The 25,962-nt window shown below is 49.4% G+C and overlaps 1 protein-coding gene across 1 annotated transcript in view; it reads left to right on the forward strand.

The window, feature by feature from the left end:
* Positions 1-6,788: 6,788 nt before the first annotated feature.
* Map3k21 (mitogen-activated protein kinase kinase kinase 21) overlaps positions 6,789-25,962 on the forward strand; it is a 33,222-nt gene continuing 14,048 nt past the window's right edge. Inside the window, exons 1-4 of the mRNA XM_032887771.1 lie at positions 6,789-8,115; positions 20,523-20,703; positions 23,367-23,515; positions 24,950-25,125. Of these exons, the coding sequence (XP_032743662.1) occupies positions 7,359-8,115; positions 20,523-20,703; positions 23,367-23,515; positions 24,950-25,125 (1,263 nt within the window). The 5' untranslated portion in view covers positions 6,789-7,358. The remainder of the gene's footprint in view (positions 8,116-20,522; positions 20,704-23,366; positions 23,516-24,949; positions 25,126-25,962) is intronic.

Here is a 25,962-nt window from a genome sequence, read left to right on the forward strand (position 1 = left end):
TCCTGAAGTCCTTTTCATGTTTATAACAGTTATTAAATTCTAAGCCAGGCATGGTGGTGAATGCCTATAGTCCCAGCACAGCAGAGGCAGGAGGATCAGGAGTTCAAGGTCAGGCTAGGCTGCATAGTGAGTTTGTGGCTAGCCTGAGATGCACGAGAAACACAAACCTAACGGGAAGGCAAAGAGGAAGGGGAAGGGGAAAAGGAAAGGGAAGGGGAAAGGGAAAGAGAAGAGGAGAAGAGAGGAGAGGAGAGAAGGGGGAAGGGAAAGGAAGTGGAAGTGAAGGAAAGAGGAAGAGAAGAGAAGAGAAGAGGAAGAGAAGAGGGAAGAAAGGAAGGGGAAGGGAAGAGAAGAGAAAGAAGAGGAAGAGAAGAGAAGAGAAGAGGAAGAGAAGAGAAGAGAAGAGGAAGAGAAGAGAAGAGAAGAGGAAGAGAAGAGGGAAGGGAAAGGAAGGGGAAGGGAAGTGAAGGAAAGAGGAAGGGAAGCCAAGAGGAAGAGAAGAGAAGAGAAGAGGAAGAGAAGAGGGAAGGGAAAGGAAGGGGAAGGGAAGTGAAGGAAAGAGGAAGGGAAGCCAAGAGAAAGAGAAGAGGAAGAGATAGGGGGAGGGAAGGAGAGGAGGTTGGGTTTAATTTGAGGCTGTGATATAGTGAATCAGTGAAGAGCTGGTCTAGGGCCAACAAGGCCCAATTTCCAGCACAAAAATAAATCTGTAATTATAAAAATCCTGTGCATAACTTGTGTGTGTGTGTGTGTGTGTGTGTGTGTGTGTGTGTGTGTGTGTGTGTGTGATTTTCACCTGTGTGCTACAATTTAATATGGTCCAACTGTATTCATTCTGTTTGTTTTTTTCATCGAATTCTGTTAAAATATGAGTTCTGTAATGACTAGCACTTCATCTTGACACTTTTTATATCTCAAGCACACAAAGGGTGCCTGCCATCCTCTGTGCTGTGTAGTCAGTCATGTCTTCCTGTCTGTCTGTCCTCTGTTACAAATGATGTGAGTGCATTTACTTGGTTTTTATTGTAGCAATGTTCGTTATAAATAAAGAATATTGGTGCCAAGTGGACAGAAGGTCCACTCAGTCTCGGGATACAGAATTTACTTTCCTCATAAAACCATCATGAGGAGCTGGAGCAATGGCTCAGTGGTTAAGGGCACTGGCTGCTCTGGCAAAGGACCTGAATTAGATTCCTGGCACCCACATGGCCCCTCTTAACTGTTGAGGTTTGGTCTGTTGCTATGTATTGTAACAGTAAATTCTATACCTGAAGATCTAGGCCCACACACACATGCATGCATACTCATACATGCACATGCACACACACACATGCACACACAAAGTTAGGTCCCAGGCTGTTCACATATCCAGAAATAAATTTGATATGGACTATTGTAGTGGTGAATTAGTTAAACCTCTTTGGGTCCTGTCCAGTTGATCACACTCAGGCACCTGCCCAAGAGCTGTCTGGATTCTCAAATCAAAGACACACATATACCAGCTTAATTTTCATAAGCCTTGACTAGCTCAATGCTTGGGCACTTCTAGAGCTCCCCACAGCCAGGAAACACTCCCCACACTGGTATTCCTGGGTTAATCCTTTAAAATCTATATTTATCCTTGCTTCCTTGGCTCCTTCTGAGTGGCCCCCATCTTTGCTGCCCAAGACCCTTCTGGGCAGCCCTTTCAGGGTCGATTTCTTGTACCAACATTTTTGCTGTTACTCCTTCCTGTTCCTTCCCATGGTCTATCCTACCACTTCTCCTGGGTCCCCTTTCTTTTCTTCCCTCATTCTTACCCCAGGAACCTAGAAGTCCCACCTCTTTCATCTTGCCCAGCCATTGGCTGTTGGTTTTTTATTGATCAATCAAAAACCAATTGGGGACAGGGACCTTCAGTGTTTGGACACGCAGATTCCCGATTTTGGGGGCCGAATTAAGACAAAGCATTAGAACCAATTCCTAACAGACTGCTTCTGGCCAGTTAGATAAAGGCCAGCCTTCCTCAAGAACCCTTGAATCAGGTTTTCAGTCCCCAGAAAGGCATCGTTTCCCTGACCTCTGGCAGGAGGGGCAGATGGCTCTCTAATTGGTATACCTGCGGAGCTCCTCAGCCAATCAAAGCCCAGGCTGCCCTGTGGGATCCCTAACATCACAAGTACCCGTTATACACATCAAAGTCTATACCAGCATCCCAGTCTCCCCATGTCTTCCCACAGCTAAATCTTCTCTATGTAATCTACATAATTTGTCTGTGGGACGTACTCTGTCTGTCTGTCTGTCTGTCTGTCTGTCTGTCTGTCTGTCTCACTATCCTCTCGATGGCACTCTCTACCTTTATTCTCTGTGGATACTGTCACTATTCTCTCCCACTCTCCCAGTTCCCTTTACCTGGCCATGCCCAGTCTATTTTCTTTTCTCTCTGCTCTGAACACTTCCAGATGCCTCTGGATATTTCCCCTTACACACACACACACACACACACACACACACACACACAACTTCCTCCTAATAACTGAGAAGTCATGTCAACAGTTTCTTTACTTCATTCCCTCTTATATAGCACACACACATGCCCACACATGTATACATACATATATGCATACACATATGCACACACACATGTACACACATATATGCACACATTTATGCACACACACGTACACACATACACATATGTACACATATGCACACACACATATATACACATACATATGTGCACACATACATACACACATGCACACATATATACACATATACACACATGTACACATGCACACACACATACACACATGCACTCAAAAATACTCATACATACATACTAACACACACATACACATGCACACTCTTGACCCTTGACCATCAAGTAGGATCCAAATAGGTGTTTCTGAATTCCAAAGCTCTTCCTTCAACATTCCTTTTGTCTTGACGTTAGCCACACCACTCAGCAGAGGCAACCCCATGAAACTGTCATCTTTCTGCAATTCTGTTCTCTGAATAGAATAATGAAAGGGGAGGAGGGATGGAAATAAGTAAACCTCAGAGAAAACATTTTTCTTTCCCTGGTATTTTTTTTCAGATCAAAATGTTAAATTACATTTGGTGTGTGTAGGGGTGTGTGTGTGTGTGTGTGTGTGTGTGTGTGTGTGTGTGTGTGCGCGCAAATGTGCACACAAGCTAAGTACACATGCGTATGTCAGAGAACACCTTGAAGGCTCTCACTTTTCTTTTACCATGTGGTCCCTGTGGATTAAATTCAGGTTATTATGCCGAACCATCTCACTGGCCCACTTTTCCCCCCCCCAGATTTTAAACACTCCCTCCTGCCCCAGGTCTTGAGACAATACTTTTCTTACTCCTTGGCTCTCTCTGGCTTCTGGTCTCTCCCAGAATTCAGTAGGGACTCAGTCTTACAGTCATCCATACTCTCTAGCTTCCTTCTTCAGCTCTTTCCAAGCTAGCATCTGTCCCTGACATTGAGTGGCATCAGAGCTGGCAATTCCATGTTGCTCTGTTAGTGATCTCTTTCCCTTTTCTATCCTTATGCCCACTCAAAGTCCCACTCAAGGTCCCCTGAGCTGTTAGAAACTCTTGTTTTGAGGGTGGTCAGTCTCTTGGAATGTGAGTGCTGACTGCCCTGTGACTAGGAGCCCAGGGCAGGCCAACGCACATTCTCCACCCCTTGTCACCGATTCCTCCTATGATCCTCAAGACCTGTCTTTATCTTTAGAGTTATTTCCTCATGCCTGTAGGTGTTGACACTCTCAGATTCCAAAGTCAAGGGCAACTCTAGGTTAACTTTCATTCTGTCCATTTCCTTTGAGACAAGGTTTCCCCTTGTGGCCTATGCTAGCCTAGAACTCATGATCCCCCTGCCCCTGCCTCTCAAGTGCTGAGATTACAGGTGCCTCCATGACCAGCTCATCTCTTGTTTGTTTCCCCCATAACATTACCCCTTCCACATTACAGAACCTTATTTTTATTTTTAATAATATTATTTCATGTGCATGCCTGTGTACCCAAGTGTTTAGCACCAGGTGCGTGCAATGCCCACAGAGGCCCTTAAAGGGTATCAGAGCCCTTAGAACTGGTGTTGCAGGCAGTTAAGAGCCACCAGGTGAGTCTGGGGGAAACCAACTCACATCCTCTGGAAAAGCAGCAACCAACTTAGCAGCTTGGACCATCTTCCAAAACCCACAGAAGTTCTCCCCTTTGCCAGCAGCATGCCCTCCCTTCTTCTGTAGGCCCCTGGCTCCCTGTGACAGAGAAGCCCTTTGCTGTAATGAGACATGGAGTTCCCATCAGACAAGAAACCAAAGTGGAAGTTGGCTTCAGAAGAAGGTGAAGCCATTTCTCAGCCTATACCCCCAGCTCTGAGTGTTTTCTCGAAAGCCTATGCTCTCAGACTTCTATCATGGTGACTTTTTTTTGTTTTTGTATCATTGTGCCAATACAGCTTTCACAAGCCTTTTCTCTCAAGCCAATTCACATTTAACTTAATCATAGGAGTCTTGACTTCATTGCTTGTAAGGGAAAAAAATCCATATTGCTTGTCAGAAGCCCAAGGCAATCACAGTGTAAATAGGAAAAAAATGGAGAAGTTAGAACTGGAGAGATGGCTCAGTGGGTAAGAGTGCTTGCTGCAAAAGCATGAAGACTTGGGTTTGGGTTCAAATAAAAAACACAAATAAAAACTGTGGTGTAGCCACCTCTGTATCACTAGTGTATCATGGGAGGAGCGCATCCCACGGGCTTGCTGACTGCCAACCTGGCCCCAAGTTCAGTGAGAGAGTTTACCTTTAAGGTGTACAACTGAGAAAGGCAACACCAGATGTGTCTGATTCCAGTCTCCACACCTGAGCACACATGTGCATACACACACACACACACACACACACACACACACACACACACACCCTTTTGTGAACCCAGGTATAATTTGTCAGGAGGGAGCAGGCAAGGGTGTCTCCCTGAACCATCAAGCCATGGGACAGACCTAGTGTGAAGAAGGTTTGTGGATGGGAGGATAGGAAGGGAAGGGGACCTGGAAAAGGGGTAGAGACAGGGAAAGGGGGACAGAGAAGGACAGGAAGAGAGAGGAAGAGGCCAGTGGGGAACATCCTGAGTAGAGAGAGAATAGGAGATGGTGAGAGAGGGAGGGAGGGAGGGAGGGAGCCAGAGAGAGAGAGAGAGAGAGAGAGAGAGAGAGAGAGAGAGAGAGAGAGAGCGAGAGAGAGAGCAGGCAGTTATGTAGCTGTTGGGCGGAGCCTAGAGGAATTGTAAGAATAAAAGTTGTAAGAATAGTTATAAGAATAGAAAAGCTAGAAAATATGTTTCCAAAAGGGGTGCTGGCAGACATCTGCTTGCTCTATTAGGGGGTACCAGGCTTGGCTGACAGTGCACACTCATAATCCTGCCTTCAGGAGGTTGAGAGAGCAGCACTGGTTTGAGTCCCAGGCAAGCCTGTGTTCTAAGGTGTACAAGGTCATCAAGGCAACCTGACAAAAACCCTGTCTCAAAAAACAGCATCAACATTGGTATGAATTATTATCCAGCAAACACCCTCCCAACTCTTCATAGCCACCGCGTGAGGTAAGCACCTCTCATTGGCATTACCATTTTACAGATGAGCAAATTTAGACACTGCAGACAAAATGGGAAAGAGCAGAGACAAAACAAAACCTCCTTATATGCTTTATTGCTAGGCGTATCTTACTGTACACGGGCCAGGACGCTCAGGTTTAGCATACATTGTGTTCTGGTTTCTTGGAACGATTTTGTAACTGCATTCATTCTCATTCTCTCTCTCTCTCTCTCTCTCTCTCTCTCTCTCTCTCTCTCTCTCTCTCTCTCTCTCTCTCTCTCTCTCTCTCTGCTTCATCAGTTGCATTGTGCTGGCAACCTGTAGCTCACAGGTGCGGCCAAGGTAGTCTCATCGGAGCCTGAGGGTGCACAGGACTGGGGATAGGGGTGGTGGACGACCTGGGAATCCCTGACATGAGAGCGCTGTAGGCACAGAGACGCACCAGCTTTCGGGGTTATGTGACTGTGGATCTCTGCGCTCGGCTTCTGTAACCTGGAGACTTCCCATGCCTGCAGCCAGGTGGGACCAAGCATACCAGTCCTGTCTGGAACCGCGCTCCAGGATATGAACGTCTATCCGTTGCTGGGATTGTCTGTCACTTTACAGATAAGGTCCTCTTCTCTTCATTTCCTCCCTCTTTTCACTGAGGAGTCCAACCATCCTCAAGCACCAAGATCTCTTTAACTTTCTGGAAAACTTTCAGAAGCCCCAGGCTTGCACCGCCCTCAAGGCCAAGAGTGCGCAGTAGTCCTTGGCCCTGGGGCTTAATGGGGACGCCAGAGGGCAGGCTCAGAATAGGTCACACGTGGAGGTGTAAGGTTTACAGTCTGGGGGCGGGGTCAGAATGGACCTAGAAAGCGGAGGTGGACCCTGAAGGGCGGTCAAGGGGATCTGGCGGTTTGGAGCATTCGTAGTAGCGGTCTTTGAGTAAAGGATTTGAAGCATGCCGGGCAGATTCAGATCAACAAAGGATGGTCCAGGATCTCTAGGGCTCCTAATGAACTCAGAGTGGAGAGAGGGGCTAAAAGACTGGTCTCAGAGCAAAGTAAAGGGACCTAGAGGTGTGGATCCAGGAGCACCAATGAACTTGGAGAATGAACTTGGGAAGGGCGGGCGCCAGGAGGGGCTATTGACCTGGAGGGGTGGATCCAGAGGCGCCAATGAACTTGGAGAATAAAATTGGAAGAGAAAGGCGGGCACCAGGAGGTGGAGCCAGGGAGACTTGGAGGGAGGGCCGAATCTCTCGGGGAAGCAAAATTACAGGGGTAGAAACGCCAACTTGGCGGAATGGGTTTGCTGGGGGCGTGTCGGGCCCAGGAGACTCAGGTTCAGGTTAGACTCAGACGCGAGTTCCAGGGGTTAAAGAACCTGGAGGGCGGGACCAGCACTAGGGCGGGACTAATGGAAGGTGGAACCCAGGGATAACGAACCCAGCGGGGCCAGGGCTAGTGGCAAGGGGAAGGGACCTGGAGGGCGGAGTGGCCAAGGAGGAGGGGCTGGGCGTGGGGGCGACTGCAGGGGAGCGCGCGTAAGTCCAAGCAGGTCCAGCACCACCACCGGTCGTCTGCGCTAGCGGCTGCGGGGAAGAACTAGCCAAACTGGAGGCAGAGCAGAGGCCGGAGCCCCCGGGCAGTGTTCGTAACCTCTGTAGTCCCGCTCCAGCCCTGCACCCTTCCCTGTTAGCTTGGACCGATGATACACGTCGCTGGAGACCCGGGAAGCTGAGGTTGTGGCTGTCGCACTCGGTCCACTAGCGACCTCTCAAATCGCCCCTATGGCGCTGCCTGTAGCCGAGGGCACGGCTGGCACCTCGCTGTCCCCGGTCCGGGACGACTCGGGGAGCTCCTCCTCCGGGATGTGGGCCGCGCTTTATGATTACGAAGCGCGCGGTGAGGACGAGCTGAGCCTGAAGCGCGGTCAGCTGGTGGAGGTACTGTCCCAGGACGCCGCGGTGTCAGGAGACGAAGGCTGGTGGGCCGGCCAAGTGCAGCGGCGCCTGGGCATCTTCCCGGCCAGCTACGTGGCGCCGTGTAGCTCGGTGTCGCCGCCCTCGCCGCCCCCGCCGCGACCCTGCTCGCCTGTGCACGTAGACTTCGAGCGCCTGGAGCTCAAGGAGCTGATCGGCGCCGGTGGCTTCGGACAGGTGTATCGCGCCACCTGGCAGGGCCAGGAGGTGGCGGTGAAGGCGGCGCGCCGGGACCCGGAGCAGGACGCCGCGGCGGCGGCCGAGAGCGTACGGCGCGAGGCGCGGCTCTTCGCTATGCTGCGGCACCCCAACATCATCCAGCTGCGGGGTGTGTGCCTGCAGCAGCCGCACCTCTGCCTAGTGCTGGAGTTCGCGCGCGGCGGGGCGCTAAACCGCGCGCTGGCGGCCGCCGCACCGGATCCCCGAGTTCCCGGCCCTCGCCGCGCGCGCCGCATCCCGCCGCACGTTCTGGTCAACTGGGCGGTGCAGATCGCCCGCGGCATGCTGTACCTGCACGAGGAGGCGGTAGTGCCCATCCTGCACCGTGACCTCAAGTCCAGCAACAGTAAGTGAGACTAGCCCCAAGGGAGAACCTAGTCAAGTAGCCAAGAGAAGGGTCTGGCCCAAGCGGGAAGACAGGTTCTGGTTAACTTGCTTTAGAGAGGTTCGTGCTTATTGCATTATTACCTGTGAGCACCCCTTTAAAAGACAGGGAGGGACAGGCGCTTGTAGATAAATTCTTGTTACTCTCTGGACCCACCGGACCCAACACATATAATCTGTGTAGGTCTCCCAACACATTTGTACAAAACTTTGCCAGCCCTGGCCTTAAACAGAGTACATTTAGCCTAGTGGCCACCATCACCTGCTAGCACCCCCTCATTTCCTTCCACTTTACAAGTGTCTTATTAAAGTTTCTAATTCCTTTCTCCTGGTTCGCTCTGCAAACGCTGGGCTTCACGCATTCCAAGCAGGCATTCTGCTGCTGAGCTCTGACCCCAAACCATCTCACTCTGAATATGGCTCCCTAGTCCTTGGGTCAGAAGTCTCTGTATCTGAAACATGACCTGACCGTTTGGAGGATTCCTTTCTGCAAATCGGAAGCTCCCATTTGGACCGAGAACAAGTGCCCAGATCCTGTACGGTACTGGAAATATCAGATGGGTGTCAGTCACCTGATCTGGAAGTCAGAGTGGACTTTCCAGGCCTTAGCAGGGAGCTCACGTGCACAAAGGGCCAGCATTTGCGTCTAAGAGAGCTGGAGGGGCCCTTTGCAGCTCCTTCTTCACTACTGAAGAGCCTTCCCCTCCCCAGAGTGAAGTGGAATCTCTTGCAAGACTAAAGGATTCAGCCCGAGCTGGTACTGAGCAGCCATAGTGGCTCAGTCCTCCAAAACCTGCTAGAACAGGAGCTAGCTGGAAGGACTGTCTTCTAAGAGCCGAAAGACAGTAGCCAGGGCACCAAGAGGTACTTTATATGCTTGTGCGGATTCTCTCTGGCTATCAGAATCCTTCAGAACAGAAATGCACCTGAAAGGCAAAATACCTCCTCTCTGTGATGCAAGTTATGAATAATTGGAAGGTTGCAGCTCTGGGTGAGCATTGAACCGCTCTCCACCCTCCGCCCAGCCCAGCTGCTCCAGCCTTGTGAGCCTAAGGAATCGAGTCTTTGAGAAGTGCTAATGGTCACCATGTGTTTCCAGATGACTGCATGGGGTCTCTAGAGTGGTTTTTGTTGAGGACTCTGTCATACTTCATAGAGAGCATGTCTTTCTTACGTGTGTATTTATTCATGTGTGTTCAGGTGCACATGTGTGAGGGCAGGTTGGGGTTTCTGCCTGCTAAGGCCTGACCTTGAGTGGGCCTTCCTCTGGTGCCCTATGCCTTTCTATTGAGACAGAGTCTCACATCCCTGGAATTCATCAGATTTGGCTGGGTAAGGGGGGGGGGTTCCTTGAGTCCTGTGGGTTCTCCCACCTCGGCCTCCCCACTGCTAAGTTCCCAAGTGTGTGCTGCCTGCCAGACTGGGCTTTTTAAAGATAGAGCCCAGGTCCTGTCCTTGTGCTAGCAGAACAAGCTCTTTTCTGACTAAGCCATTCTTCAGCACAGCAGCATGCACTTTAAGGAGTTTGCTTATGCATGTTTGTATTCATGGCTGCTAGTTTCCATCATCAGTTCATTCTTATTCCCTAAAGTTTGTGGTCACCGAGAGCAATATGTAGGTAGCCTGCTGCCACAGAACACGGTGAGCCTCCACTTGTCCTGCAAACCTGACGGCTAGAGGGCCCCTTCAGAAGGGCAGCTCTCCTCTGCAGGAGCTTCGGGATAACACAGAACCTGGCCTACTTCAAGTTAGTTCTGCCCAAACTAATGCTTAAGACACATCACTCCTTACAGCAAAGGTTCAAGGCCATGGCTACTGCTTTTGCATTACACCCAATCTGGGGTGTGTGTGTGTGTGTGTGTGTGTGTGTGTGTGTGTGTGTGTGTGTGTGTGTCCAATTGCAGCATACAGATGCGTGGAGACCAGAGAACAACCTCAGGACTGCTTTGTTCCTTCACCTTTGACTGAGACAGAATCTCTAACCTAGAAAACTCATACTAGGTGAGCTTGGCCAGCAAGCCCCAGGGTTTCACCTGTCTCTTTCTCAGCACTGAGATTGCAGGCACGCACCAGCCAGGAAGCATTCCTGGCTTTTTGCCTGCGGGTTCTAGAATTCTCCCCTGTGCACACATGCTTGCGAGCAAGAGCTTTACTGTCCGAGCTCCCCCTCACCCCCATACCTGCTCATTGCATCCTGAGGGCCACATCAGGTGTCCACAGGTAGTGCATGTTTGCTAGGTGTGTGTAAAGCACAGGAGTGCTTGGGAATCCCTGTTCATGCTCAGGAATTGAAAGGTGAACTGTTGAAGAATTTCTATTATCTTTAAACAGTCTGTAAGACAAGACAAGTAAAAGGGTTTCAGTTGATCCCATCAACATGAGACACTGCCTGTCTGGCTGGGAGAGTCTTGGTCTTTTACAGGGAGGTCACTCCCACCTTAGCTTTTAAAAATCTTTTCACCCTTGGGACAAGTAGCCAAACTCGGGGCATTTTTAATTTCTTTAAAGACAGGCCAGGTTTCCTACTTAGTTCCTACAGTGCTTTCTTAGCATGGGGACCCCTTTCATCTCCAGCACCCCATAAACAACGTGGTAGGAAATTCTTGTAACTCCTGTACTCTAAAGGTAGAGGCTGGAGGATCAAGAGTCTAATCCTAAGATACCTACTGAGTTTAAAGCCAGCCTAGGCTACATGAGCTCTTATCACGACACGCACGCAAGCATGCACGCATGCACACACACATACACACATACACACATACACACAAACACACACATACACATGTACACACACCTAAAAAAATCCAGCACTCTAAATGGATTTGTTGGCTAGACACTAGCTTGGCCAAGGATTTGTTGGGTCATCTCCACAAGTATAATTAGTTCATTAGAATGATGTGAGATGTTCGATTTGAATGATGTGGCCTACAATGTTCAAGTCAGGAGCCGAGCTGCACAAGGCTCTGTTCTCCGGTCCGTTTGGGAACAGTGTGAGGGGTTTTGGAATTCCCTCTGCTGTGGGCAGTTGTACCTTCTTTCTGACGGTGCAGTGTAGTGACCCGGTTGCTGCAGGTTGTGTTTGACTGTATTATTTGCCGATGGCAGTCGTGAGTGACTGGCTGTGAACAGGGCTTTGAGTCAATATTGGACTTACGCCACTCTGCAGCCGACGCGCCCACGTGACAGTGAGCAGTGGGGGAGGGCTTGCACCCAGTCAGTGGAAACTACTGTTTAAACAAATGCTTGGATTTGTCAGAAGATTCTACACCTTTCAACAGGTTTTCTTCTCTAGAGTTTTAACTCTTACTACTTCTTGGGGACTCGTCTGTGATAAAACGGCAGTGACTCAGACAACTCTGCCCTTTCTGACAGACAGCTACTGAAAGTCAAGCCAAAGTTGCTGTGTATGTGCCGTGTGTGTGTGTGTGTGTGTGTGTGTGTGCAGCGTGTACTATGTCTGAGTGTGTGTGTGCACTGTGTATGTTTGTGTGGTTTTGCAGAGTGTTTGTGCATGTGTGTGTATGTGTGTCCTGTGTGTTTCTTGTGTGTTTTTGTGTGCGCCATGTGTGTATATGTGTATGCCATGTGTGTGTGTTTGTGTGCACAGTGTATGTTTGTGTGGTTTTGCAGAGTGTTTGTGCATGTGCATGAGTGTGTGTGTGCCCTGTGTTTCTTGTGTATTTTTGTGTGTATGCCATGTGTGTATGTGTATGCCGTGTGTGAGTGTGTGTCTGAGTGTATGTTTGGGTGTACAGTGTGTGAGTGTGTGCTATGTGTATGAATATGTGTATGAGTGTGTGTATGCCATGTATGTTTCATGTGTGTGTGACAAGTATGTTTCTGAGTGTGTGTGTGCCGTGTGTGTGCTATGTGTGAGTTTGTGTGTGAGTGAGTGTGTGAATGTGTGCCATGTGTGAGTATGTGTGTGTGTCTAACTGTGTGTATGAGTATACTGTGTGTAAGTGTATGTGTGTGCTTTGTATGTGTGTGTGAGTGTGTGTATCATATGTGAGTGTATAGTGTATGTATGTATGTGTGCATACATGTATGAATGTGTAGAGGCCAGAGATCAGCCTCAGGTGTCATTCTTCAGGGTCTTGCTAGCTTGGCTAGGCTTGCTGGCTGTCTAGCCCCAGGGGTCCTGCTGTTACCACCTCCCCAGCACTGAATTCATGCTGCCACACCTGGCTTTTTCATGTGGGTTCTGCGAGATCAAACTATGGTCCTCATGCACAGCAAGCACTTCACCCACTGAGCCATCGCCCACTGCAACTCAAAACTGCAGGCTTTAAGCTTCCTGATGGCGAAGACATACTGGGTCCTTGAGACTCCCAGGAGGCAACCATGGCATAGCAAAGAGCAAACACTGCTGAGCCGTCTGTCTGCCCTTGTGCCCTGCTGGAGAATGAAACAATACAGCTTTGAGGAGCCCTGGAAACTGCCCCCTGTCCCCGTACTAAGGATAGAGCCCAGGGTCTCACCAGAAAATTGGCAAGCGCCCCCTGAGCTAGCTTCATCCTCAGACCTCTTTCTGTTTCTATTCTGAGACACGGTGTGGCCATAAAGTACAGGCTAACCTTGAAAGAACTCTGTGGGCCACGCAAACCTTGAACTTTCAAACCTCAGCCTCCTGAGCAGCTGTAATGAGTCTGAGCTCGCAGATGAGCAGGTTTTACGTGCACATTCGGGCAAAACAAAACACCTTGTGCCTCAGGACACACTGAAGCCTCCTCTGGCCCACAGGGCACACAGTGGCAAGGCAAGGGACAGTGACGGTGTCTCTGCCATCAGAGTCCAGTGAAGGAGGAGTCAGTCATGCTCGGTGAATGTTAACATGTCTTCCAGGTAATCAGCTGGTGAGAGAGGGGGTGGTGGTGAAGGAGAGGGAGTCATCTCAGAGCAGGAGCCACAGGAAGCTGGCGAAGCAGCTTGGTGCAGAGAGCTTGAGGCCAGGTACACATGACCAGACCTGTAGGTTCATGGCACCCTGATGTCCCTGCCTACGAGCTGGGGGGAGGGGGGGAGTGCATTTTTTACCTAGATCTGAATTGTGTTACATAGATATGTGTGTGTTGTCTCTCTCTCTCTGTGTATAGTATAAATGTACACATACACAACACACACACACACACACACACACACACACACACACACACACACACACTTTGTTTTCCATTTCTGGGGATGGAACACAGGCTAGGCAAGTGCATGCTATGCTATGTGATGGCTCTACCACTAGGCTACATCCCAGCTCTCACTCACGTTTTAATGACTACCCATGAGCAGAAGGGGCTCAAGGCAGGTGTGAAGTGAGTGAAGGCTGTCATTGCTGTCGTGCATATTGAAAATGGCTTTGGGAGTCTAGGGTCAGGGGGTTTGAGACACTTGGGTGTAGTTCTTGCTTGCTCAAGCTAGCACGAGAACATCAATATTACCAGAACCCTAAAAGTCCAAGAGCGTTAAGTTAAAGTCACACAGCCCTGGTTTGGTTTGGTTTTGTTTTTTGGAGACAGTCTGATGTATAACAGGCTGGCCTCACTAATACAAGTAGACAGGGATGACCTTGGACTTCCTCTACTTCCTGAGGGCTGAGATTACAAACACGAACCACCCACCGCTCCCTTTTGTGAGGTGCAGGAGTGAAATGGAACCCAGAGCTCCCCACCAGGCTAGGCAAGCACTCACCACTGGGCCACCCCCCAGTCCTGGACTTGGCTGTGTAGCCATGGTCAAGTTACGGAACACCCTGACTGGTGACATTGTGTACAGAGTTCCTCTCACGGAGACCGGACTCCGTCCTGTGGGGAAATCTGTTCCGTGGTTCTTAACACTTCAAAGGCAGTTGGGCAAACATTGCCGTGGAGGCGGGTGGATGGCATTTACGAGGAACAGTGAGCAGTTACAGGTGTGGCTGGATGGAAAGGCCGGGATGGGTTTGTGGGAGGAGAGGCTTCCGACGTAGCCAGGCACCGAGCTTTGGTGCCACGCAAGGGTGTGTGTGCAGAGGGAGCCGAGGAACAAGATGCCATTGTCCGCGTTACGATGGTAGAGCCAGAGATTGTCTAGCAGCAGCAGTAAAAGTAGCGTGACCCTTGGATGTCAGCCTCACGCACATTGTTGAGAAATTACGAGCAAATAGGCTTTGATTTTTTTTTTTTTATTTCCCTGGAGACTTGAAAATATATCAATCTGGGTCACTGTCCAGCTGCAATTTTCCTTCTTGAAAAAAATGTCCTTCATTTATTTTTTATTTTGTATGTATGAATATCCTGCTTACATGCATGTCTGTCCACCAGGTACGTGCCTGGTGCCCACTAAAGGCAGAAAAGGCTATCAGGCTCGTAATATCACTGTTATAGATGGTTGTGAGTGGCCATGTGAAACCTGAGTCTTAACCCTGACCCATCTCCCCACACACTTAGTGGAGAGATGCTCATACCCACCCCATTAACCCACATATCAGGTGTCAGGAATCCTTCTAGGCTCTTGGTTCTCTGTAGTGGACACAGTAGAACCAAACTCTTCCCCCAGTGCACGAGACAGGCATTAAATCTGTCGGTTGACAAGGAGGCTTAGCCTTCAAGCTCACGTTGGAAGGGAGATGACAGTCAGGTGTGGCGAGGTCATGCTTGGAAATATTAGCATTTGGGAGACCGAGGCAGGAGGATTGCTGGGAGTCAGAAACCACCCTGAGCTACATGGCGAATTCCACGTCAACGTGAGCTATTACGGAGTAAGACCCTTTCTCATAACTGAACAATGGCAAGAAAGCTAGGCATGGTGGTGCAGGCAGGACAGCTAGCCTGGGCTACAAAGTGAGACCCCGTCTCGAGGAAAAGAAAAAGAAAAAGGGTTGTTGTTGTTGTTGTTGCTGCTGTTAGGATGAGCAGCAATGTTGCTTGCCCTTCAAAAGAGTGAGCTTTTAGCAAAATCCAGAGTCTCAGAAGTGGATGCAAAGAAGCCTCTGCTTCTGGGAAGTGAGGGGAAACTAAGTCAGGTTCCAGGCAGGAAGCTGCCGTGGAGGGAAGGGGTAGAAATGAGAGAGAAGATGGCAAGAGTCTCTTGACTGTGGCTGAGGGCTTGAAGGAAGCTACATATGTAGTCTCGCATTGTCTTGTGTATGTTTCTGGTTCTTTGGATGTCATGGACAACGGTTTGAGGCCAGATGCAGAGTGCCCTGGTTGGAGTGAGAATTTGGGAGTCAGAAAGAGAGGGAGGGGAGTCAAAAATAAAGCCAGGGGTCCTGGACTGAGATCTAGAGATCTTTGGGGCAGGAGTAGCAGGAAGGCGAAGCAAGGGAGGGGATGGTTTCTCTAAGACCAGCAGTGGTGGGGCTAGGGCACCGGAGAGCAGTGTGGCTGAGGCCTGGATCCACACACCTGCGCGGCTCTGATTATTTTTACAGCCTCTGTGTGAAGGGGTGTGACCCTCTCAGAGGGCGGAGGTGAATGGCTTTACACTTAGCAGGTGATTTAAGGCCAAAGAGCTTATGATAAATTCTGCTTCTCCGGCCCATACAGTCTTGGTTACTCATTCACCCAACAAAGACCCCACCAGGAGCATAAAAATGCCAGGTCAAGTTGCCGTATTCCCAGCATCCGCGAGGCAGTGACTCCAGTTCCAGGGCATCTGACTCCCTGTTCTGGCGTCTGAGGGCACTGTAGGCTCCTGGTGCACATAGACACACACAGGTCAAGCACTTACACACGAAATAAAAATAAATCTTTAGAAGGAAAGAGAGGACGCTCTAGTCAAGTTAGAGGGAAATCAGCAGGAAGGGGCTCCTTATGGATCCTTCAGTACGGAAGCAGGATCCCGTTGGGATCCCAAAGATGATGGCCACTCGTGATTCAGAGAGGGGCCCTGGTAGAGGGTATTCACAGATGGAGCAGGTGCTCATGGCTGGGGACCCAGAGATAATGCAGTCGTTTTAAGTTTGCAATGACTTTAGATACCAGAGTTGTTAGAATATAGGGTTCCTGTGGAGAATACAAGAAAGGGCTGAAAAGATCATGTCAAAAGATGCTAAGTAGGGGTTGGGATTTAGCTCAGTGGTAGGCGCTTGCCTATGGCGCAAGGCCCTAGGTTCAGGTCCCCAACTCCTGAAAAAAAAAAAAAGATGCTAAGTAGACTAAAAGCCTGGTGAGATTCAGGCCTTTTCTTCCACAGGCTCAGGGGTGGGGGGGCGGCTGGGAGTTGGGGGGTGGGGATGGGGGTGGAGGGGAGGTGAGGAGAGGGATGAGGAGGTATGAGCTAACACCAGTCTGGTATGGTGCATGAAGCCGGTGGTTTCCCTCTGTTCCGCAATCAGTGCCCCCTATTGTGTGCAGAACACACATTCAGAAGGTGACCTTGTGACCCTGGGCGGATCGGTGATGCTTGTAAATCTGTTCCACTTTGTTCCCCCTTCCCACTGCTGACTCCTTTTTTTTTTTTTTCTTTCCTTTTTAAGTAATACATTCCTAGTTAACGTTTAATTGAAACCCATCTGTCTCACAGAATGGAGTCTGGATCCGGTGACCTCATAAATGTTGGGAGAAACCAGGCGGAGTACATGTGATTGCTTTAAAAAAAAAAATACGCTGTGGGTCAACAAATTCCGCAATGGACAGCAGGAGACTTTAGTGATGTTGGGGGGCTCGCCGCCTGATGGTCCAGTGGGTGGCCAAGTGCCGGGCTGAAGAGTGCAGCCCACGGACCAGGGCGGAGAATTCCCGCTGCAGTCTCAGAGAAGGCTCTCAAAGGAGGATCAGCAGTGCCCAGAATCCCACCTGCTCCGTGTGACTCTGAGTCAGACCTGTTGATGGCCTCTCCAACTTTGAGGGACCAGAAGTGGAAGCAGGCTCAACCTATGTGCACCCGAAACCTGGCGAGACCTGGAGGGAGGCCCAGGTCTAATTTAACTGAAGTGGTGTGCGTGGTTTCGGTCACATTGCCCAAAAGATAAGGAATTTCAGGAATTCTGCCATGCCAGTTGGGAACGGAGTGCCACACAATGGGCCTTTCATGGAGCCCTGGCCTGCCGTTGGCACTGAGGTGTTAGTTTAACTTGTTTTGTGTTGATCTGGAGTGTGCAGTGCCAGTTGCTAGGGGGAACTTTGGACCTGGGAAAAGGGAAGCTGGGTTCTAAACGGTGGCAGCACAGATGCTAACTGCATGGGCTACCCTGAGGCCACTTAGGACAGAAGCTGGCTTGTCGCTGGTCAGAGCTGAGTTCTCCCTCCTCGCTGTTTCCTGGTTTGAGGAGTCCAAGCTCTGGCCTTCACATTTGTGGACCTGGGGACTCTGGACCTCTTGAGGTCCACGTTCAGTGCTGCTGCTACGTTTTCTGCATTAGTGACTTCTCTCATTGCTATGATCAAATTCCAGATAAAACTCGTAAAGGACGAAGGGTAAAGGGTAACTCCTCCATGACGGAAGCACAGCAGCCACTTTCTGTCCGTAGTCAGAAAGCAGAGCGGGAACAGGAAGTTGGGCCGACCGGTGAACAGGAGGTGGAGCCAACCCATGAACAGGAAGTGGGGCCAACCCGTGAACAGGAAGTGGGGCCAACCTATTGCAGGCCTCAAGGTCTCCCTGCTGTAACTCCTTTATCCAGGCGCCACCTCCTAAAGGTTCTATAACCTTCCAAAGACAGTGCTGCCAGCAGGGCCTCGTGTCGAAGCCACGGTTCCGTGGGGGTCAGTTCTCACTCAGACCATGCCTTCCTGTCCATCCCCTGCAAGGGTGGGGTGATGAGAAAGACAGCCCGTGAAATCCGTTTTACAGCGCTGCAGGCCATTCTCATCCCCGGGCCTTTGTAGAAGCGTCATTATCCCCTGCAAATGAAGTTAGTGATCGCATAAGGTGGGGACTGAACAGAAGCTCGGAAAGGAGTTAATCATGTGGGTTTGTTTCTGTGGTTAAGAGTACCCACTTAAAGGATTAGGGGGCCACGTCTCTTTTAAAATAGGAATTTATTTTTTCCTTAAAATTCACAAGGACAAAATGGGCTTTTAGCTTTCAGGGAGGAACTGTCCCAGCACCCAGCCATTCAGCAGGCATTTTTGGGACAACATGGCAGGGCTGGAGAACGTCAGAGATCCTACACACAGGGTATCTTAGCTAGGGTTTCTATTGCTGTTACAAACAATAAAACAAAACAGAACAAAACGAAACGAAACCCACCACGACCAAAAGCAAGTTGTGGAGCAGAGGGTTTATTCAACTTACACTTCCACATTGCTGTTCATCACCAAAGGAAGCCAGAACAGGAACTCAAGCAGGGTCAGGAACTTGAGGCGGGAGCTGATGCAGAGGCCATGGAGGGCGATGCTTATTGGCTTGATTCCCCTGGCTTGCTTGACCTGCTTTCTTATAGAACTCAGGACCACCAGCCCAGGGACAGCATCACCCACCATGGACTGGGCCCTCCCGGCTTGATCACTAATTGAGAAAATGCCTTACAGCTGGGTTTCATGGAGGCATTTCCACACTGAGGCTCCTTTCTCTGTGATAACTCCAGGTTGTGTCAAGTTGACACACAAAAACAGGGACATCTCTGCGTATAACCCTGGGATCTCCAGTGACATTTTTGGACTGTAAATTGGAAGTCTTAGTTCTTCCCTGACTGACTGGCTGGAGAAACAGCTCTACTCAGTAGGAGATGATTGCCGCCGTGGTGGATTGACTGACTAGCATTGATGAAGGCTAGCCTAGCGTACAGGTGTACAGTGTACAGGGTTGTTGTGGGCACTGGGGGAGTGATTAAATAGTTTCTGGAGTTAAGTTTTATCTGCAGAGAAATATTAGGTTAAAAAAAAAAAAGGTAACAGACAAGCAAGAGGGACGGGCAGGCGTCAGCAGGTGCGGGCTGAACCAGGTGGTTTGCTGTCTGAATTTCTAGCTCCAAGAGGCCGTGGTATCTCACAGTCCATCTCCATGGGTTCAGATGTCTGTAGGCTTTTGCAGAGGCCAGCGTTTGATAATGAGCTACGTTAATATGTCACCCATTGGTGCAGTCTCCTGTGCACTCAGCGGGAAAGGCTCTGCTCTGATGCGGATGGAATGTCTTGGAGTGAGACGTGTATTTTTCTTGTCGCGTTGGCCTTGGTGACTGATCTTATTTGAGATGTCTTGGTGAAAGGCTCTCGCCCCTAAGAATCATTTACTTTCTGCCTAAGCTGTACCATGCTGGAACATTCTCTTAAAAACTTTACCTGGCCTTTACCTGTAAGTTAAATAAAGTGGCAGAAACGCGAATTTGTTCTCCTTGACTCTGGCAGCTGTCATGGGTTGGTAACTTATTATTATTTATTTAACATTTATTTACCATTGAAAAGAGCTGACATCTTATGTTCACACCTCACACCACAATGGAAATTCCATCTTTAAGTTCTACTTCTCCATCTGAAATTATTCTTTTTTGCTAGGGACCTGGGGCAGGGTTCCTTGACAGGCTTAGCACTGTGCCCTCCTAATAAAATAGAACAAATAATACAGAACAAAGGAAAAAGCCTGCTCTGCTCTTATCTGTCTGTCTGAGTCATGCCAGGCTAAGTGAACATCATCGTAGGGTGAGTGGGAGGTCTTGACATTGGCAGCCCAGACCTCATGGACAGATGGCCTCCCAAGGGTGACCTCATTCAGGAGCGGATCCCGTGGACGTCATCCCAGGACAGGAGGGCCTCCTCCATGGGGTGCTGGGATCATACTTGGTGAAGAGTAATCAGGAAACTAGGGGAGAGAAGGAATCATAGCCCATGCAGGAAGAAGAGTTTTATATACAAGTCTCTATGATCAAAATGGTTTTTTAAATGGAAAGAATTTCGCTATTGAAAATCATCTCAGTTAGGGTTTTACTGCTGTGAACAGACACCATGACCAAGGCGACTCTTAGAAAGGACAACATTTAGTTGGGGCTGGCTTACAGGTTCAGAGGTTCAGTCCATTATTATCAAGGAGAGAGCATGGCTGCATCTGGGCAGGCATAGTGCAGGAGGAAGGCTGCTAGCAGAAGGCTAGCTTCCAGGCAGCTAGGATGAGGATCTTAAAGCCCATGGTGACTACTCCAACAGGGCTACACCCACTCCAACAAGACCACACCTACTCCAACAAGACCACACCCACTCCAACAAGGCCACACCCACTCTAACAGGGCCACACCTACTCCAACAAGGCCACACCTACTCCAACAGGCCACACCTACTCCAACAGGCCACACCCACTCCAAAAAGGCCACACCCACTCCAAAAAGACCTCTCCTTCTAATAGTGCCACTCCTTGGGCCAAGCATATACAAACGCTACAAACATATAAAGTAAAATGAAAGGTGACTTAAAGACATGGTCAGACCATGTGCCAAGACCCTTCCTGCTCTTTTCCCTGTAGTTTTGCTGCTGGAGAAGATAGAGCACGATGACATTTGCAACAAGACCCTGAAGATCACGGACTTCGGGTTGGCGAGGGAATGGCACAGGACCACCAGGATGAGCGCAGCAGGGACCTACGCCTGGATGGCTCCTGAGGTCATCAGGTCCTCCCTGTTCTCCAAGGGCAGCGACATCTGGAGGTGAGAACGTGCCTGTTCCATCTGTAACCTCCAACTGTTGTCTTTGAGTCTGCAGGGCCTCGGTGACTCTGCCATGGTGAATAGTTTGTGGGTGGTGTGGAGTCAGACAGGGGGACAAGAGATTGCTGCCCAGCATCCTGTCCTGCGATAACAATGTCTGGGGCGATTACATTAAGTGGGGGGCGGGGTTTTATTTTGACTCAGGGTTTCAGAGGTCTCTGTTCACCGATGCTTGGACTGTGAAGCATCCGTGAACTTTGGCTCTTGAAGAGGCCAAATCGTGGCTGGAAACTTGTGGCAGACGGGAGCTGCTCCACAGACTTAAGAGACAGCAGGCTTTCCCCAGCTGTCCCTGTGCAAAGTGTCTTTTTCTTAATGCTGATAATCTCTTTAACAACTAGACCTGCCTGCCACTTGAAAACACCGTTCTTCTGGCTAATGTGTTTGGAATTATTTCCACTGTCTGTCTGTCTGTCTGTCTGTCTGTCTGTCTGTCTATCTATCCATCCATCTATTATTTTTGCTCCTGATCCTCATTGCTATAAGCAGCCTGTGATAACCATGCTATGACCCAAATGTTAGGCTGTGTTGAAATCTTCCCTCTCAGATTGCTGAGTTTCCTGCCTTTAAATTTCAGCCTCAGTTGAAGTCTGAGGGCAAAATTGTAGCTATTGCCAGAATGTAATCAAGAGGTTTGTCCGAGTTATTCCTGCCGGAGCTCTTCGAGCACAGAACACTTCTTTCAGAATCCTCGTCTTGTGTCCCACAAGAGCTGCCCATTAATTTTTGGCTTCCAGCACTCTAGGCTTTCTCTAGGCTCCTTCCACAAACTCTACCACACCTCTCAGGCTTCACCACAGCAATGCCTCACGCTTTCTGTGTTTCTAGTCAGCTTTCGGTAGCTGTGAAAAAATTCCTGAGATGATCAAGCTGTGAGAAGGGAAGGTTTGTTTGGGCTTGGAGTTTGAGCTTTCTAGCCATGAGCATTTGCCTCTGTTCTTTCTTGGGCATAGGGTGAGGCAGAGCATTATGGGAGGGAGATTTATAGATGAACAAAGCCGCCCATATTATGTCAGCCAGGAAGTAGAGAGTAAGAGAGAGAGAGAGAGAGAGAGAGAGAGAGAGAGACAGAGACAGAGACAGAGACAGAGACAGAGACAGAGACAGAGACAGACAGAGAGACAGAGAGACGGGGGTTGGGGGGAGTGGAGTGGATGTCTCTTATGTAGCAGGCCAGGCATGGTGGTGCATTCCATGATGTGGACTAAACCTGCTTCCCCACATGTTCCCCACCATGGTGGGCTGAACTCTCTGAAACTCTGAGTGAGGATACATTTTTGCCCCAGTAGTTGGTTTCTTTCAGGTTTTATCAGAGTGGCAGAGAAGCTACAGGATAGGATAAGCAAGAAAACCTTTCTTTAAACCTGGATATGTCAAACTCCCAAAGTCACAATCGACCTTTCAATATTCGTGTCCACTGGAAGTCACTCGCTCCCTTCTATACATGACATCCTTGGTAGAGACTCTTCTTAAATCCAACCAGAGAACGGTTAGCTACCCCCATAGCCATCCTGCCACAGCTATATGAGTGGGCCCATCTTGCGTGGTAGGTTGGTCTTGGAGGTAAATTGATGGAACCGGACAAAATTATATTGAGTAAAGTAACCCAGGCGAGAAAGACAATACTGTACGTCCTCCCTCCTGGTTGGATGTAGGCTCCTAATTTAAAACTTCAGTGCCTGTAGAAGCCAGGAAATGAGAAAGGAGACATTGGGAGAGGATACCTTCAAGGCACGGGATAATAGGACTTAGCTAATGGAGAGTAGAGGGGAATGGGAGTGGGAAGGTACAGGAAGGGAGGGGAGGGGAGGTGGGGATACAGGGGGCTGGGAGAAGGATTAACCACAAGCAAAGAGGCATGGAAAAGCCATATAGAAATGTTCCTGCTGGTAACCATGCAGACAGAAGGCAGGCTTTTGTGCTTCATGGTTTTCAGATGTGTTCACACGTGTTCACCTGGGTTCTAATACTCCAGAGGTCCCCATCCCACTTCTAAACATGCTTCTCAAGCTTGTTTTATGATTCATGGGTGTGTGAGCACTTGTGTGCGTGTGCGCATCCATGGGTGCGTCTCTCTGTGTATGTGTCTCTGTGTGCGTGTGTCTGTGTGTAGGCCAGAGTTCAACCTCAGATGTCTTCCTCGATCACTTTCTACCTTGCTTTGAGGCCAGGCCTCTCACTAGAGCCTTGAACAAATTACTGTCTCATAACCGACTTTGAAAGGAGATACTGTGCTTTATGGGCCACAAACATACGGTGACTGTGACGCATGAGAAGGCCGTCAGATCCCCTAGGACCAGAGTTGGAGACAGTTGCAAACTGTTACGCTGGTGCTGGGAATAGATTCAGAGTCCTCTGGGAGGGCAGCCAGTGCTCTTTTAGCTGCTGAGCCATCTCTCCAGATATTTTCTGGGGGAATTCTTAGGATAGAGTTGAACCGTGTCGGCCCAGTCTAGCCTGGACCTCATAATCCTCCCGCCTCAGTCTCCCAGGTGGTTCCGGGACAGAGCCACCCCTTACCCTGGGAGAGCAGTGGCTTTGGGTCTGCTGGGAGCGGGGCAGGCTCAGGAGCCCCAGTCACTAACGGGGACTTTGCTTTCCAGCTATGGAGTGCTGTTGTGGGAGCTGCTCACGGGTGAGGTCCCATACCGGGGCATCGATGGACTGGCTGTGGCGTACGGGGTGGCTGTCAACAAGCTCACGCTGCCCATTCCTTCCACCTGCCCAGAACCGTTTGCAAAACTCATGAAAGGTAATGTTCAGCCCTGATCGAAGAGAGCCTGGCCAAGGAAAGTCACGCATAGGAACACATATTTTTTTTTAATCTATTTTTTTTTAAAAAGCAATATGTGTGCTGGCAAGATGGCTCAGAGGTTAAGAGCAGTGACTGCTCTTCCAGAGGTCCTGAGTTCAAATCCCAGCAACCACATGGTGGCTCACAGCCATCTGTAATGAGATCTGATGCCCTCTTCCGGCCTGCCGGCATACATGCAGGCAGAAAGCTGTATGATGTATACATCGTCACTAAATGTTTTTTTTTTTAAAAAGAGACATTTGCCACCAAAGCTGACGGTCTGAATTCAGCTTCCACATGGAAGAAGGGATCAGATTCGTGTGTTCCTCTGACTTCTAACTATATGCAGTGGCACACCTGAACCCACACACGTAAACAAACAAACAAACAAATGTATAAAGTTTAAAAGGCTGAGGAAATGTTAAGCTGCAAGCAGTGATTCATGTCAGTAATCCCAGGATTCAAGAATACGAGGTAGGAGGATTGTTTTGAGTTCCCAGGCCAGCCTGGGCTAATATGAGACCCTGTCTCAAAAAAGAAAAAAAATCCAACTGCTTTTAAGTGTGCTGTTCTAAGAACTTCTGCTAGAGAGCTAAGGCCCAGGCACTGTCAGCTGTGCAGCCTAAAGTCCATGAGCTTTATCAGGGTGCCTTGCCTTCCCTCACTGTCCTAGTGTCCCCTAGCAGAGCCCTCAGCTGGCTCTAAGCTATCCAGGCAGTGACGAAAAACATCTTTCAGGCCTCAGCTTGGATGTAGTGACTCCACTCTTGTTATTAAAGCTCCCTCACTCTGTGAGCTGGGAGTTAACCTTGTCAGTTTGATTTGTGATATTTTAATTTCTTCTTAAGATAGGGTTCTGCTATGTGCACCAGGCTGGCCTTGAACCCACTCTCTATTATATATTTCACGGAGTCCTCAGACTCACTCTGTAGCCCAGGCTGTCTGCAAATTCACTATGTAATCCAGCCCGGGCTTTGGATCCTGCCTCGACCTCCCTGGTGTTGGAATTGCTGGCACAAGCCACCGTGCCCAACGCCGTTATTTCTTAGAACTTCACTTTTGATCACGACGTTTCCAGACTTTGCTTTGGGGGCTTGTGATTCACAGCCGTGTCATTCTGCCATGGCAGCTGGACCTCAGCACACAAAACAGAAACAGAGGCAAAACCAAGCGTGTATGCGCGACCAGCCTCTGTGTCTCTGGGACATGGGTGCTGGGACACGGGCACTCAGGGGCTTACTGGTGTGCACTTAGGATTTCCAGGAGCTGACACCGCAGACGACAGGGACTCCTGGTTTGGAGTAACAGGTGTCAATCTGGGAACTCAGCCGTCTGGGAGATGATTGTTGCTGTACCAAGAGAGGAAAGTAATGTGATTCTCATTTGTCGCAGAGTGCTGGGAACAAGACCCTCATATCCGCCCCTCGTTTGCCTTGATTCTTAAACAGCTGACTGCGATTGAAGAAGCAGTACTGACCGACATGCCCCAGGAGTCCTTCCATTCCATGCAGGAAGACTGGAAACTGGAGATTCAGCAAATGTTCAGTGAGCTTCGAACCAAGGAGAAGGTGAGAGAGGTCTTACCACACAGCGCATACATGATCACATGATTACTGCACAGTGCACACATGCTCACATCACAGCACACAGATGATCACCACACAGCACACACATGCTCACATCACAGTATACAGATGATCACCACACAGTATACACATGCTCACATCACAGTACACAGATGATCACCACACAGCACACACATGTTCACATCACAGTACACAGATGATCACCACACAATATACACATGCTCACATCACAGCACACAGATGATCACCACACAGTATACACATGCTCACATCACAGTACACAGATGATCACCACACAGCACACACATGCTCACATCACAGCACACAGATGATCACCACACAGCACACACATGTTCACATCACAGTACACAGATGATCACCACACAATATACACATGCTCACATCACAGCACACATATGATTAGCGCACAGCACACACATGCTCACATCACAGCACACAGATGATCACCACACAGCACACACATGCTCACATCACAGCACACAGATGATCACCACACAGTATACACATGCTCACATCACAGCACACATATGATTACCGCACAGCACACACATGCTCACATCACAGCACACAGATGATCACCACACAGTACACTCATGCTCACATCACAGTACACAGATGATCACCACACAGCACACACATGCTCACATCACAGTACACAGATGATCACCACACAGCACACACATGCTCACATCACAGCACACATATGATTTCCACAGCACACACATGCTCACATCACAATACACAGATGATCACCGCACAGCACACACATGCTCACATCACAGTACACAGATGATCACC

The sequence above is a fragment of the Rattus rattus genome, chromosome 17 (genome assembly GCF_011064425.1).
Source record: "Rattus rattus isolate New Zealand chromosome 17, Rrattus_CSIRO_v1, whole genome shotgun sequence".
In the NCBI taxonomy this organism is placed as follows: Eukaryota; Metazoa; Chordata; class Mammalia; order Rodentia; family Muridae; genus Rattus; species Rattus rattus.